Raw genomic sequence first — 13,796 nt, forward strand, 5'->3', positions numbered from 1 at the left:
GACTCTTGGGACCCCCTGCACATCATGGCCTTGGTCCCACAGTGACCATGTTATAGTGGCTATAATTGTTCCACTGTGCAAGACAGTCATGAGTAGCATGTAAAGAATGATGAGATCTGGGACCAGCAGTTAGCATAACGGCTATGTCGCTGGACTCCCATATAGTCGACCGCGGTTTGAGTCTGAGAACCAGTGGTTTAGATTCACGTTGAGTGCGAGTGTGCCTAAGATCCCGAGAGGAGAATGGAAGAGAAGGGATTGTTGCATGGCCATCCCCCCTGGGGGGTGATTTCTTGCTTTCTGTCTCTCTGGGTCTTTCTGGCGAGTACACACACCCTATAGCCAAAAAAAATAAAATAAAAAAATAAAATCAATGCAACTAAATAAGTAATTCTGTAAAAAATGTTACCCATCTTTTGGTGGTAGTATTATTGATCATTTTATTATTCACACTATTTTCCAAATTTTCTGTTAAATATCATATTCAAGAAATTTTTAAAACTCAGAAACTATAGAAAAGAATATTTTATTGAAACAGTTCCTCATTTACCAATGGGGCAAAGTACAATTTGACTCCAACCTGTCCAGCCAGCCTCAACTGCTAATGAGAGAACTCACACATAGAAGAGGAAGGGTTGGGGCTGGGGACCCTCAGGTCCCGTTTCTGCCAATGTGGCAAAAAAAAAAAAAAAAAAACGGGTGGGGGTTAGAATGACTGACAACTAGGCTCACCCTTGAGTGGAGTGGGTGGCAGCCCCAGCCCCTGCTAGACAGAATACTGAGGACAGGCCGCAGGCGGGGCGTGGGGTCAGGGCCCATCCCAGGAGTGATGAGCGCCAGCAAGGCCAGCCCTGACCTCTCCCTTCACCCACAAAGCCTCCCTCGAAGAGCCAGGCGGCTCTTGACATTCACAGGGCGGTCTCTCCTCTCCTCTCCTCCCCCCAGCCTCCGGTCAGGGGCTCACAGTAGAAAGCACATTTTGGTCAGCCCAGGGGACAGGTGAGGGAAGGGCTGTCTGAGAGGGGCAGAACAGGAGAAAGGGACAGATCTTCTCAGGAACCAAGGCCGCAGGCTACCGGGGGCAGTGCTCGCAGGACACTGGCATCCCAGGCCAACCGGGCCACGGCTCCAAAGGCCGCAGGTGGGTGCTCCTGGCGTTGACCCAGCGCAGCCTGGGCTGGGTGGGGGTGATTCCCTTTGCTTTCTCCTTGGCTCCTCTGGCCACCGCTGGCCTGCGTGCAGGCAGGAATACTTCCAGGCTTACTTCAGAGGGAAGGGCTTTGGGCGAAGGGGCAGAGAACTGCCCGACTTGCACCAGGAAGCCGTGGGAAGAGGGGCCAGATGAGAACAGGGGTGGGAGGGCAGGTTAAGAGAAGACCTTGGAAGGGGGAAAAACACCCAGAAACCAAGTCAGATCATTGGGGCTGTGTAGCCACGGACCTAGGTGGGGCCCTGATTTCATGGAGGGAGAGAGGAGAGGAGGGAGGAAGGAGGACCAGAAAGGAATGGGTTCTTCAATATCCCAGGACATCCTTCCCACCCCCAGGTCTCGGCCAACCACTGACAGCCACTCTCCCACCTACCCACAGGCTCGGTTAAGACAGAATAGTGATTCTTCCCAAATGTAGGCCCTGGATGGGCAGGGACCAGGGGGTGGGGCTGGGAAAGAACGGTTTGTCTTCCACCACCGAGATGTTCCAGAAGGAACTGCCAGGCTGTTCTTCCCTTTCCGGCCTGCACACCCCCAATCACAGGAGAGAAAGGGAGCCTACGTCCCCAGGGGACCCACTGCTCCCCCACCCTGGATGTTTAATAAATAGAGGTGGCAGGGGAAGGGGGCAGAGAGGAGCGGGGAAACGGGCGGTGGGCGTTATAGTTCATCGTTCTTTGATGGTCGCGTCTGTCCTGCCGGCTCCTGTTCAGATTCTGTCGGGGTTGGGAAGAACACGGGGACTGCAGCAGATGAGGCGAGCACCGGCCCCAGTCCCTGGTGGGTATTTCCCCTCGGACCCCACCCAGCCTCCCAGCCTACCCCGGCTCCACTCTCACCTGCTCCAGGGCCTCCCAATTCCAGAGGCTCGGTGTCTGTGGGCTCAGATCCTGCTTTTGGGAAGGAAGAGGTTAGTCTCTGTAGAGGACAGGGAGAGGCAAATGGAGGGGTTGTCATATTTTTGAAGACCCAGCTAGTGAAATTTCAGACTCCGGGGGCCACATTTGGCCTCTTTATGGGTTTTCAGAAGCAGGCCCACCAGCGCCCACAATGGACGAATGCGATGTGTGGTTTTCCTAGCCCTGGTTCCCCCACTCACGAGTCTCTACTTTCTCAGGCTCCGAAATGGGCTTTGCGTCTTCAGCCTGGCCTGGAGGGAAACCAGGAGTAAGATGTGGCCCCAGGAGGGAAACGAGGCTTTCTCCCTGTCCAGGACGACCTGGGGCCAGGCGCCTGCCCTCACCTGCTGGGGGGATGACCTTCTCCCCCTGGTCACTCGCACTGGCGTTAAGGGGAGGTTCTGCTCGCGTCCCGTTCTTGTCCTTGGGCCGGGGCCGGGGCTTGGCGATCTTGGCCTTGTTGAGTAGATACTGCACCTCGCGGTCCAGGGCCATCATCTTGGCCTCGATGTCTTTGGAAAGCAACACGGGCTTCTCCGTGGCAGGGAGCCTGGCCTGCTCAGCCACAGTTGTGTTCTTCCAGGCCTGCGATTGGGGAGAGGCGGGGCGGGCAGGGTGAGAGTGGGCCGAGATGGACTCAACCCTAGACAGTTCCGGCTCTTCCTGGCTGGCAGCCCTGGGGCAACCGACTCAGAAAGGCACACAAGCGCTCCATGATGGAGTCCTACTCTTGTGACCCGACTGCCGTTCCCTGACTCTGGGTGAGAACTAGGCTGTTCCTTCTCTGCCTCTCCCCTTCTAAACTGTGACTCAAAACTGAGACCCCTGGAACTAGCAGATGGCATGATGGTTATGTCACTGGACTCCTACATAGTCTACTGTGGTTCAAGTCCCGGACACGGCAGCTTAAAACTCATGCCGGGCAGGGAATCAGCAGTTAGCGTAATGGCTATGTCGCTGGACTCCCACATAGTCGACCGCAGTTCGCGTCCTGGGCCTGGTGGCTTAAAACTCACGCTGGGTGCGTGTGCGTGCCTGCCCAAGATCCCAAGAGGAGAATGGAGGAGAAGGGATTGCAGCGTGACCATTCCCCCCGGGGGGTGATTTCTCGCTTTCTGTCTCTATGTCTCTCTTTGTCTGGCGAGCACACACGCCCTATAGCGAAAATCTCTCAAAAAAAAAAAACCCAAAAACAACACAACAAAAAACTCATGCCAGACACATGTGCATGCATGCCAAGACCCCGAGAGGCCGGTGTGGCCATACCCCCCGGGGGGGAGGGGTGTGATTTCTCGCTATCTGTCTGTCTCTCTAGCGAGCGCACACGCCCTATAACAAAATTCTCTAAAAAGACAGCCCCGAGATCTGAATAGGCTGCCTCACGTGTAGTCACTTGTACTGACCCGAGCCCTGGCCCATCTCGGAGCCCAGCTCAAACCTCGGTTCCTCGGAGCAGGTTCTCTAACCTCCTGCACGTGGGCTCTGCCGCTCCCCTAGGCCGATGGCACTTAGGGCCTTGCCCCATCTGAGGCTGGCTGACGTGAGCTGGTTTGCCAGTGTCCTTCGCCTGCCCACTCACATGCTTGCAGCAGGCCTGACTCTCTGCGCACCCTACACCGCCCAGGTGCCAGCAGAACACGTACACGGACTCACCCAGGTCTCGTTGATGACTTTCTCTAACGTGGTCATCTCCACCTCTGTGAAGATCTGGTCCATCTCTGGGATGAGCCGGGCGCCCCTGGAAGCCGGAAAGGAGACAGTCAGCCCAAAGCCTGGAAGAGTAGCCTGGGGCGTGGGGATGGGGCACTGGCAGGGCCAAGGCAGGGTCTTGGTGGGACTACAGAAACAAAGGGCACAGGTGCTCACTTGAGGAATATGCTGGAATGGTTGAGCAGGTTCTCGAGAGCAGACAGCCGCTCCGGCCACTTCTTGCGCTCCTCCACCCGGAAAAACAGGCCCTGGCACAGTTTCCTCAGCTCTGCCAGCTTCTCCTTCAGCATCTGACGGGCGGGGGTGCACAGAGGGTGAAGGGAAGATGGGGAACCCTTCGGTCCTCATACCTCGGCCCATCTCGCACTCTCTGACCCTGAGAGAGGCAGCAGAGCTCCCACCTGCCCTCCGCATCCCAGGAGGCCCCTCACCACAGTGGTGGCCCCAAAGCCCTCGTCTTCCAGCCAAGTGGACGCAGCACTGAGCTTCCCAGAGATCTCCTCCCGCTGTTCCTCAGTGGACACTTCCTGGTACTCGGGCTGGTACAGCTTGTCCTAGGGAGGGACACGCACATGCATGCAGCAGCCAGAGGGCAAGGCTCACACCAGAAGCTCCCAGACCCAGACCCAGGGCCGGGGAGTGCCACCTCCCAGCCGGCCTACCTGGGTCTCAAAGATGAAGGCTTCCAAGCTGTTGGCAGCTTTCTCCCGTTCCTGCTTCTCCAGGTCTCGGAGGGTCAGGTCCTGAAGCCTGTGGGACCAAGGGGACACAAGGATGAGGGAGAGGGATGACAGGTCGCTCCCTCCTTCCCAGAGGTGCCATTCCACACCCCATTGACCTTGTGCGCACATGCACATACACGCACACGCATGCCCACACACACATGTACGCACACTCACACGTGCATTTGTGGCCTACGTACTTCTGCACCGACCGCGCCAGCTCATCCTCTGGCACGTCAGGCAGGTCCAGAACAACCAGCTCCACCCCGATCTCCTCCACCATCTTCTGCTTCCGGGCAGGCTTCTGCTTCTTCTCTTCCTCTGAAGCCGGAGGGACACCCTCAGGCCCTGCCTCCCCCTTCTCACTCGGCTTCTGGGTGGGGAGAGTCAGGATGTCAGGAAGAGACAAGGCCTTTGCACACTCCCCACCCCTGGGTGTCCACTCCCTCGGCCCCTGGCTCTACCCCGGCCTTGCTGCCCACAGCCCACCTGGGCCTCAGCCTTGTCCTCATTCTCTTTTTCCGAGGCTTTTTCTCCTTCAGGGGCTGGGTCCCCCTTGGGCTCAGGGGGCGGGGGCTGAGAGGTATCCTCCGCTGGGGCCTCAGCTTCCTCCTTGAGCTCCCCCTGCTCCCCAGCCTCATCCTTGCTCCCCTCAGCAGGGCTCTCCTCTTCTTCCTGGGAGACAGCACAAGCACCCCACAGTCAGCAGCCAGCAGCACAGCCTCCAGGGCAGGCCTGGCCTCAGAGGGCCAGATGCCCAGGCGCTGCTCTGACAGCACGCAGTGCTCGGGACACGGCCTGGGGCAGAGAGACCACAGCTGTGTGCAGCGGTAGGTGGCCGGTCCAGCTGCAGAGGGGGAAAAGGTCTGGAGGTGAGGCAACAGGCTGTGGGGCAGCTCGGAGTTCAGAGACGGAGGAGGGTCTGGGCAGCTTGGCATGGCTGGGAGGGAAGCCATGGCCACCCGATTCCCTACCTCTGCCCTGCCAGCTGCCCCCAAATGCCATCCTCCAGGATGTTTCAGCTCCACCCAGAGCTTACCTGGACAGTATCAGTACCATTCTCCTTGGCATCTGGGGTGGTACTGCCTCCAAACAGGCTGGAGATGGTATTGCCAAGCTCTAGGGGGAACAAAGCCCACAGACTCAAGGAAGAAGCCGAGGGCAACACCCTGCCCACCTCCCCAGGCTACACACAGATGAGCACGCGCACGTGTGCACACGCTCTCTTACTAGTGAGAGTTGACTCTTCTTCCGGGCTGTCCTCCACCAGTGTCTCGAACACAGACTCCACCTAGAGACAGAGGTTCAAGATGAGGACACAGCGCGTGCCCGGTGTGCACACCGACGGGACATGCAGCTGCACGAGTCCTTCCTGAGCACCCCTCAAGCATCGCTGCACCCTCTTTGGTTGTGAGCCCTCTGAGGAGGAGACCTCAGTGCCCTCCCCTCAGAGCCCCCACTTCTCCACTCAGTGCCAGTCGCCCTTTCCCACAGCGTGCTTTTGGAGGCGTTCATCCCCCTAACTTCTTTCCCAAATGGGCTCCTCGACCGCTCCACAGTTCCTGCTAAGAGATCCTCGCCTCCCACAGGCACTCGCAGGCGGCAGACAGGCCCACGCCGGCTCCCTGGGAGCTCCACCCAAAGCCACAACTGCCCCGATGCCAAAGCCCTTCCTGCCTACCCCGTCCCGACACCAGGTGTAGACGCTGCCCGCCCTCGCTCTCACCCTGTCTAGACTGAGCACACCGCTCTCATCCAGGTTGAAGTGGGCCTTGATGCCCTTGGACTCGTGGTCGGGGTACTTCTTGAAGCTCTCACCTACACCCTTTAGTTTCACTGTGGTCAGGTTCTGGGAGCCAAACACCCTGGTTGGAGAAGAAAGAGGAGTCTGAGGGGATCCACCAGTCTGCCCCGGGGTTATATAACCTCTCGGTACAAGACGTCAGGAGCTTGCCCTCAGGATCTGCTGACAACCTAACCCCAATCCCACAGCCCACCTTCTCTGTCCAGTCCTGTCAGTCCATCCACTCCCCCCAACCCTCAGCTCATCTGGTAGCCAGGACTCCCCTCCCTGGAGTGCCCACTATGCCCTCTGACTGCCTCTCACCGAAGATCTTCGGGCCCCAGGAAGCCCAGGTCACCATAGTTGATGTGGAAGTTGAAATCGTGGCTGTAGCGGTTAAAGGTGATCACTTTGCGCTGAGGGTAGGGCCCCATACGGGAGAAGAGCACGCGTTTGTTGTGCTTCAGGCTGCGGAGGCCAGACTCTTCCTCCACCTCCCTGGTGAACTCCACCTACAGCAGACAGAGGGCAGGCACTGTGGGGAACCCCGCCACCCCACTCCCTCCGGGCCGACTCAGCAGAAGAACACAGGGACAGGTGAGAGGAGCAGGAGGTGAGACCACACACGGAGAGGTCACGGTGGTTGGTCACCCAGCTCATGGGCTCACTCACCAGGATGGGGTAGACCACGGCGTCACGGACCACAAACGGCTTCACCTTGAAAGCTTTGCTCAGTGCAGCCGCCTGGTACACGGCCCCCATGGCGGCTGCTTCGTCCGCATTGATGTTCTTCCCCAGCTCCTCCCTGTGAAAGCCCCAAGCTTCAGCACCCAGGAGGCCCTACCTGCCCGGCCCTGTAGCCCTGTCCCAGGCTGAATGAGGCCGGATGTCCTGGCCCCCGCACTCACTTGCCCACAGCCTTCAGCAGCACCTCCTGGACTTTGGGGACCCGAGTGGCACCCCCCACCAGGATCACCTGCTCGATCTCCTCCTGCAAAGAGGACAGCACTCAGTGAACCCTCCTCCGCCGCCCAGCTCCTCGATGCCCTGCATCTCCTGCCCCGCCCCCACTGGGCACCCTGTCCCCCAGCCCCTTACCAGACTCATCTCAGCGCTCTGCAGGGCCTGCTGCACGGGCCCGGGCACCCGCTCAAACAGGTCTGCACACAGCTCCTCAAACTCCGCGCGCGTCACTTTAGCCTTGAAGTCCACATCGTCCATCAGGCCCTCGATCTGGAGGAGGGTGTGAGGTGTCAGGAAGTTTTCGTCCCAGCTCTGCCCTCTGGACCAGCAGGACAGACACCAGGGGGACTGAGAAGAGCAGGCTGGGCCAGACCAGGGGCCCGCAACCCAGCTCTGGAGGGCAGGGTCCTCCGCAGGGCGGGGTCCTCCATCCTCTCAGGGGCAGGTTGCCCTTGACCGGCCACACACCTGCGCCATGTGGTCTGCGTTGGCACTCAGCACAGTCTTGAGCCGATTAGCCTCACGCAGCAGCTTGGCCATGGCGCGTGGGTTGTCTCGCACGTCCTTTGCTCCCTGGCCCTTGCGCTGCTCGTTGAAAAGCCCAGCCAGGTGCTCACGCAGCCGGAGCTCCATCTCCAGGCCACCCAGGGTGCGGTCAAACCTGCTCAGAAGAGGGATCAGGACAAAGTATGAGTAGCCCACGGAGTTCCTCCACCTGCACAGGAGTCCGACTCCCAGCCCCACATGGTAATGTCTCTGTTTCAAGGGACACTTGTACCCCAGATGCCCAAATATGGACACATGCTATCCTCAGCACGGATGACACCTCATTGTGACCGCTCCCCACACACTAGTTCAGAAGTCGCTGAGCTGCAACTACACACCCGGCTCAAGGGAACGGGAATGTGGCGGGGTGCAAGGGGAAACGGCACCTGCTGTTAAGGGGTTCACAATCTGGTCGTCAGATAACCAGAGAGAAATAAAGCAGTGACCGCCCCACGTGCTATGAAAGAGAGGCAGATGAAGATGGTAAAGCTACACTGGGAGGGGTCCAGCAGTTGGCATAATGGCTAAGTTGCTGGACTCTCATGTAGTTGACCGCAGTTCGAGTCCCAGACCCGGTGGCTTAAACCCATGCTGGGCGCATGTACATGCGTGAACAAGATCCCAAGAGGAGCATGGAGAAGGGACTGCGGCATGGCCATCCTCCCGGGGGTGATTCCTCACTTTCTGTCTGTCTGTCTTTCTGGCAAGCACACATGCCCTATATTTAATCCTCTCCAAGGTAAAGTAGGTGAAGAGGAAAGATGCTGTCAACAGGGGGTCGCATGTGTGAGATCGGAGGCAGGAGAGCGTGTGGAAAGTTCCACAGGAGGGCAGGCATCTCTGGGGCTCACGGAGTGAGAGGGGCCAAGTGAGAGACAGGGTTAGGGTGGCAGGAGGCAGGGCTCCTGCCCTCAGGCACAGGTAAGGAGCCACTGAGAGCTTTTGAAAAAATGAGTTACAACTGTATTTTATTTTATTTTGCCACAAGGCATGTGCAGCTGCTAAAGAGAAAGTGTGAGAGAGGGAGAAGGTACCCACTGGAGTGTGGTCACGCCACTGTCCCTTCTCTTGCATTTCTCCACCCCATTGGGATTTAAGGCATGCACATACATGTGCCTGACATGTTCAAGTCACTGTGCCCAGGACTTGAACCATGCAGTTGGCATGTAGGATATGGCTGCCTTAACCCCTGGGCTATGGAGCTAGCCCTGGAGGTGCATTTGGTTGTTCTTTTTTGTTTTTGTTTTTGTTTTTTTTTAATTTGCTATAAAGCACGTCCACTCACTGGAGACAGAGGAAGAGAGAGAGAGAGATAGATAGAGAAAGTGCCTTCCAGGAAAGATGGTTCTGCCGCAATTCCTTCTCCTCCATGCTCCTCTTGGGACTTTGGGCAGGCACACACACGTGCCTGGAGTGTTTTTCAAGCTGCTGGGTCTGGGACTCAAACTGCACTGTCAGCCATGTGGGATCCAGCCACCTTAACTACCATGCCACCTTGGTGGCCCAGGGTTCTTTTTTAAATGCCACCTGTAGGGCTGGCCTTGTTGCCTAGTGGTTAAGGGAGTCAGATCCCACATGGCCAACAGCAAGGTCTGAGTCCCAGACTCATGGCTTGAGGAACACGCTCGGTGTGCGTGCATGCATGTCCCAAAGCCCAAAATGAGGAAGTGGGAAAAAGGTCAAGGAATGACATCCCCTACAGCGGGTGCTTTCTCCTCACCTCTCTTCATTTCTCTATGTCTCTGGCAAATGCATATTCCTTCTAGCAAAACTTAAAAAAATAATAGGGACCAGCAGGTGGCATGGTGGTTAAGGTGCTGGACTCCCATGTGGCTTACTGTGATTCAAGTCCCAGACCCAGCAGCTTGAAAACCATACTGCGTGAGTGCACATACATGTCCAAAATCCCAGGTGTGGCCATCTCCCCCAAGTGGAGAGGGGTTTCTCACTTTCCCTATCACTGTCTCTGTCTCTCTCTAGCAAGCACACGCATTCTATGACAAAAACCTTTAAAAAAGGTTAAAACTTAAATGAAATTAAATAATAAAAGAACTCTCTGAGGGCTATGTGGAGAAAAAGCTGAAAGGAGACGTGATTGGAGGAAGACCCTTTCTAATTCTGCACGTGAGGGGAAGAGTACCATGGACCAGTAGGGGAGTGGTGAAGGGGGATAGGGAAAAGACGTTCATGAAATAGGACGTCCACAGTCTTAGGTTATCTGAGTACGCGAGAAATGACGAGAGAGCCCAAAAATGAGGGGATCCGACTCTCTACGAATGACCTGGGCCTTGAGGATTTCTTTAGAATAAGTGCAGGAAGGGCCTTCCCTTCCAATCTTTCCTTCTCTCCAGCTCCCCTGACTCTTTGTGACTTGACAATGCCTGCTGATTTAACCAGCAGAGCCTTCCTTCAGGAAGCAGGAAAGGGAAGCAGCTGCCCCCCAGAATTACCCCAGACCTCAGGGTCTTAACAAGAAGCCCTCGCCCTTGCACCCACTTACCCCACTCCCCGGATCTGCAGCTGAGGCTGCATTCCAGCCTCCTTGGTCTTCACTGTCTGGTAGGTGACAATGGTGCACACGGTGCTGCCTGAGCCCATGTCGTAGAACATGACATTCTGTAGACATCAACACAACTGTCACGGGACCCTTATCCAACTCCAGGGGCTGCCTGCCTGGCTGCCTGCCTCCAAGTGACAACCTGACCCCAACATAAAGCTGAACAACTCCCACAAGGCCTGAGAGCAGGCTGCTGCTGCACTTGGCCTAGGGCCATGCAAACAAAATGCAAATTGGCCTAAGTGACCTCAGCCGGGGCCACCCTGCCCGTCTGGTCTGCTCGGAGGTCTCCCCAGCTCACCTGGGCAGTGGTGTTGATATCTTTCCGGCGGAAGACACCGTAGCTGAGGGCAGTGGCGGTGTTGTCGTTGATGAGCTGTAGCACTTTGAGGCCAGCCATGCGCGCGGCCTGCAGCACAGCTCGGCGCTCGGCTTGGTTGAAGAAGGCTGGCACGGTGATCACTGCATCCTTGATGGGCTGCTCTGAGAGGGCAACAGACAGGCTCCCACCCCCTCCACACCTTGGAGCCATGGCCCCGGCACTAACTTTCTGGTCAGGTATCTGTTTGCGGTGAGAGATGGCCCACATCCACACTTCAGGAGCCATGGCCCCCAGCACTGCTAGCTTTCTGGCCAGGTATCTGCTGGAAGTGCTGTCCCACACACTGGCGGGTGTCTCTGCTACCCATTAGATGCCAGGAGCATCTCCTCAGTGTCCCTGCACTGGAGAGGCACTGCCTCTGCTCTCGGGGAGCCTGGCCACTATCGGGCCCAGCCTGGGCACGTACCTGCAAAATCTTCAGCCAGGGAGCGGGAGTAATTGAGAACCATGCCCAGCACTTCCTCAGGTGAGAATTGCAGCTGCCTGAGGTGGAGGCAAGGAAAGCCAGGCTTCAAGTCGGGATGATCACGAACACGCACCAAGGAGGAGCCCGATGGGGCTGACATGCGGCACTCACGGGCTGATCTGGAAGCGCACGGTCCTCCTCTCTGGATCGACACTCAGCTCGTGCTCTGGGAAACGTGCCCGGTAAAGGGCCACGTGGGGGTTATCTGCCTGTTTCCCCAAGAGGTGCTGGAAGTAACGCAGCGTAGCCTTTGGATTCTTGATGGCCTGAGAGGCGACAAGGACTAGGGTATTAGGCTCCTGAGCCCATCGTCACCTGAGGAGAGGCATCTTCCCACTCAGAGGTTGACATGGAAAGAGACTCTGGGGTCTCCATGTCCTCTCCTCTGTCCACTGCTCTGGGAGGGAGGGCTCTGGCTTACCATGCCTGCTGCACTGTCTCCAAAGAATCTTTCATTTTCTTTCAGGGTCACGGTCACTGGGGTTTTCCTCCGGGATTCCCTGGGGAAAAGAGACATCGGGCTCTCCAGCAGGATGTGGACTCGGAGCCTCCGGGCACACTCGCTCAGAGAAAGTCGGCCATGGGCACTTGGAAGAGCATGCACCCGTTGGGTGCCCGGATTCCCTGGTTCCCCCCCTCTTGACACCAGGGCCACACTCACTTGTTCAAGACGATCTCCATGGGCACTCCAGGTTTGACAATGGCTACTTTCATGGACTCGCTGCCCAGGTCCACAGACATCACCGCCAGCGTATCTACAGGGAAAACAGGTCTGTCAGTTAGCTCCCTAGCCCCCAGCTTCCTGAGTCCTCTTTAATCAAAACTTACCCATTTATTTTTTTAAATGATTTTATTAAACTTAATTAATGCATTTATTTATTTATTTAAATTTGACCAGAGAGGGACAGAGAGAGAGAAAGTGAGAAAGCAAGCCACCAGGTCTGGGACATGAACTGTGATCAGCCATGTGGGAGTCCAGCGCCCTTAACCACCACATCACCTGCTGGCCCCAAAACTTACCAATTTCTATGGAGAAAGAAAAATGGTAAGTGACAAAGAAAAAAGCCCAGGTCCAGCATCTCCAGAGACTTCTGAGCCAGAGCCCCGGAAGCCCTCCAACCTGAACCATTGCCCTTCTCTGTTCATCCCTCCACCCAGGTCCGTACCACTGAGTGCCAATAGGTCCGCCAGGAGCACAGCCACCAGGGCCCAACAGCCCACCATGGGCACTCCAGGTTTGACAATGGCTACTTTCATGGACTCGCTGCCCAGGTCCACAGACATCACCGCCAGCGTATCTACAGGGAAAACAGGTCTGTCAGTTAGCTCCCTAGCCCCCAGCTTCCTGAGTCCTCTTTAATCAAAACTTACCCATTTATTTTTTTAAATGATTTTATTAAACTTAATTAATGCATTTATTTATTTATTTAAATTTGACCAGAGAGGGACAGAGAGAGAGAAAGTGAGAAAGCAAGCCACCAGGTCTGGGACATGAACTGTGATCAGCCATGTGGGAGTCCAGCGCCCTTAACCACCACATCACCTGCTGGCCCCAAAACTTACCAATTTCTATGGAGAAAGAAAAATGGTAAGTGACAAAGAAAAAAGCCTAGGTCCAGCATCTCCAGAGACTTCTGAGCCAGAGCCCCGGAAGCCCTCCAACCTGAACCATTGCCCTTCTCTGTTCATCCCTCCACCCAGGTCCGTACCACTGAGTGCCAATAGGTCCGCCAGGAGCACAGCCACCAGGGCCCAACAGCCCAGCCTCCTCGGCCTCTGCTTCCTGACTGCAGCTGCCATCGTGCCCCTGGGGGAGGAGGAAAAACACACGCATAGATCTGGATGCCCCAGTGAAGGAGAGAGAATGGTGTCCCAGAGCAGAGAAGCCCAGATTCAGGCCTGCTCTATTCTCCAGGGCAGAGCCGGCACCCTCTGCCCTCCCTCCTGATAAGGGCCAACCAAACTCTAATCATCCCCAGAAATGCCCAAAGGACCAGGCAAAAGAACACGGTGCTTGCCTGCACATCCCTAATCAGAGACGGTAACCGGGCAGAGAGGAGACGAGAGACTTCAGTGCCCACAGGCAGGCGCCCCAGAACTGTGCCTGCGCTCAGATGCCCAGGGCTCACCACCCTCCCCACACCTGGAGCTCCTCGCCAGGAGGAAAGCCACACTGGGCCTCGAAGGGAACTGAGAAGTGATGACGTTGGGGGTGGCTGGGATGGAGAAGGGCCTGTCTCCTTCTCAGCATCCCTGTGGGTTGTCCCGCCCACTCCCCTTCCTCATCCCTCTCCCTGGCCCCGCTGCCCACACAGACGCCGTGCAGGGAGCAGTAAGGCTCCTCTCCGGGCAGGTATCTAGTACCCGGTGTTCACCTGACGAAGGCGGCGACTCCTGCTCCCGGAAACGGGTCCTGGCCCACCCCTAGCGCGTGGGGACGCCGGGGAGCCGAGCTGGGGGCCCGAAGAGCGGAGCGCCGCGCACCGGCGTCCCTGCGGCCCTCACTCCGGCTACCGACCCGCCCCCGGGACTAGCACGCTGCCTCCCCTCCGAGGGGC

General features: G+C 57.0%; 1 protein-coding gene across 1 annotated transcript in view; it reads right to left on the bottom strand.

Annotated features, from left to right (window-relative positions):
* Nucleotides 1-510: 510 nt before the first annotated feature.
* The window catches only part of HYOU1 (hypoxia up-regulated 1), a 14,074-nt gene continuing 788 nt past the window's right edge, over nt 511-13,796 (bottom strand). The window contains exons 2-27 of the mRNA XM_014589260.2: nt 12,985-13,045; nt 12,405-12,441; nt 11,900-11,993; nt 11,660-11,738; nt 11,350-11,504; nt 11,179-11,255; nt 10,692-10,873; nt 10,334-10,449; nt 7,756-7,948; nt 7,423-7,557; nt 7,233-7,315; nt 6,997-7,129; nt 6,649-6,836; nt 6,268-6,406; nt 5,772-5,832; nt 5,581-5,660; nt 5,031-5,216; nt 4,742-4,914; nt 4,482-4,569; nt 4,251-4,373; nt 3,976-4,109; nt 3,763-3,847; nt 2,454-2,694; nt 2,310-2,360; nt 2,050-2,100; nt 511-1,926 (exon numbers count right to left, since the gene is read on the bottom strand). Coding sequence (XP_014444746.2) covers nt 1,871-1,926; nt 2,050-2,100; nt 2,310-2,360; nt 2,454-2,694; nt 3,763-3,847; nt 3,976-4,109; nt 4,251-4,373; nt 4,482-4,569; nt 4,742-4,914; nt 5,031-5,216; nt 5,581-5,660; nt 5,772-5,832; nt 6,268-6,406; nt 6,649-6,836; nt 6,997-7,129; nt 7,233-7,315; nt 7,423-7,557; nt 7,756-7,948; nt 10,334-10,449; nt 10,692-10,873; nt 11,179-11,255; nt 11,350-11,504; nt 11,660-11,738; nt 11,900-11,993; nt 12,405-12,441; nt 12,985-13,045 — 3,001 coding nt within the window. The 3' untranslated portion in view covers nt 511-1,870. The remainder of the gene's footprint in view (nt 1,927-2,049; nt 2,101-2,309; nt 2,361-2,453; nt 2,695-3,762; nt 3,848-3,975; nt 4,110-4,250; nt 4,374-4,481; nt 4,570-4,741; nt 4,915-5,030; nt 5,217-5,580; nt 5,661-5,771; nt 5,833-6,267; nt 6,407-6,648; nt 6,837-6,996; nt 7,130-7,232; nt 7,316-7,422; nt 7,558-7,755; nt 7,949-10,333; nt 10,450-10,691; nt 10,874-11,178; nt 11,256-11,349; nt 11,505-11,659; nt 11,739-11,899; nt 11,994-12,404; nt 12,442-12,984; nt 13,046-13,796) is intronic.

Source organism: Tupaia chinensis, unplaced genomic scaffold, assembly GCF_000334495.1.
Source record: "Tupaia chinensis unplaced genomic scaffold, TupChi_1.0 Scaffold000348_1, whole genome shotgun sequence".
Taxonomy (NCBI): Eukaryota; Metazoa; Chordata; class Mammalia; order Scandentia; family Tupaiidae; genus Tupaia; species Tupaia belangeri.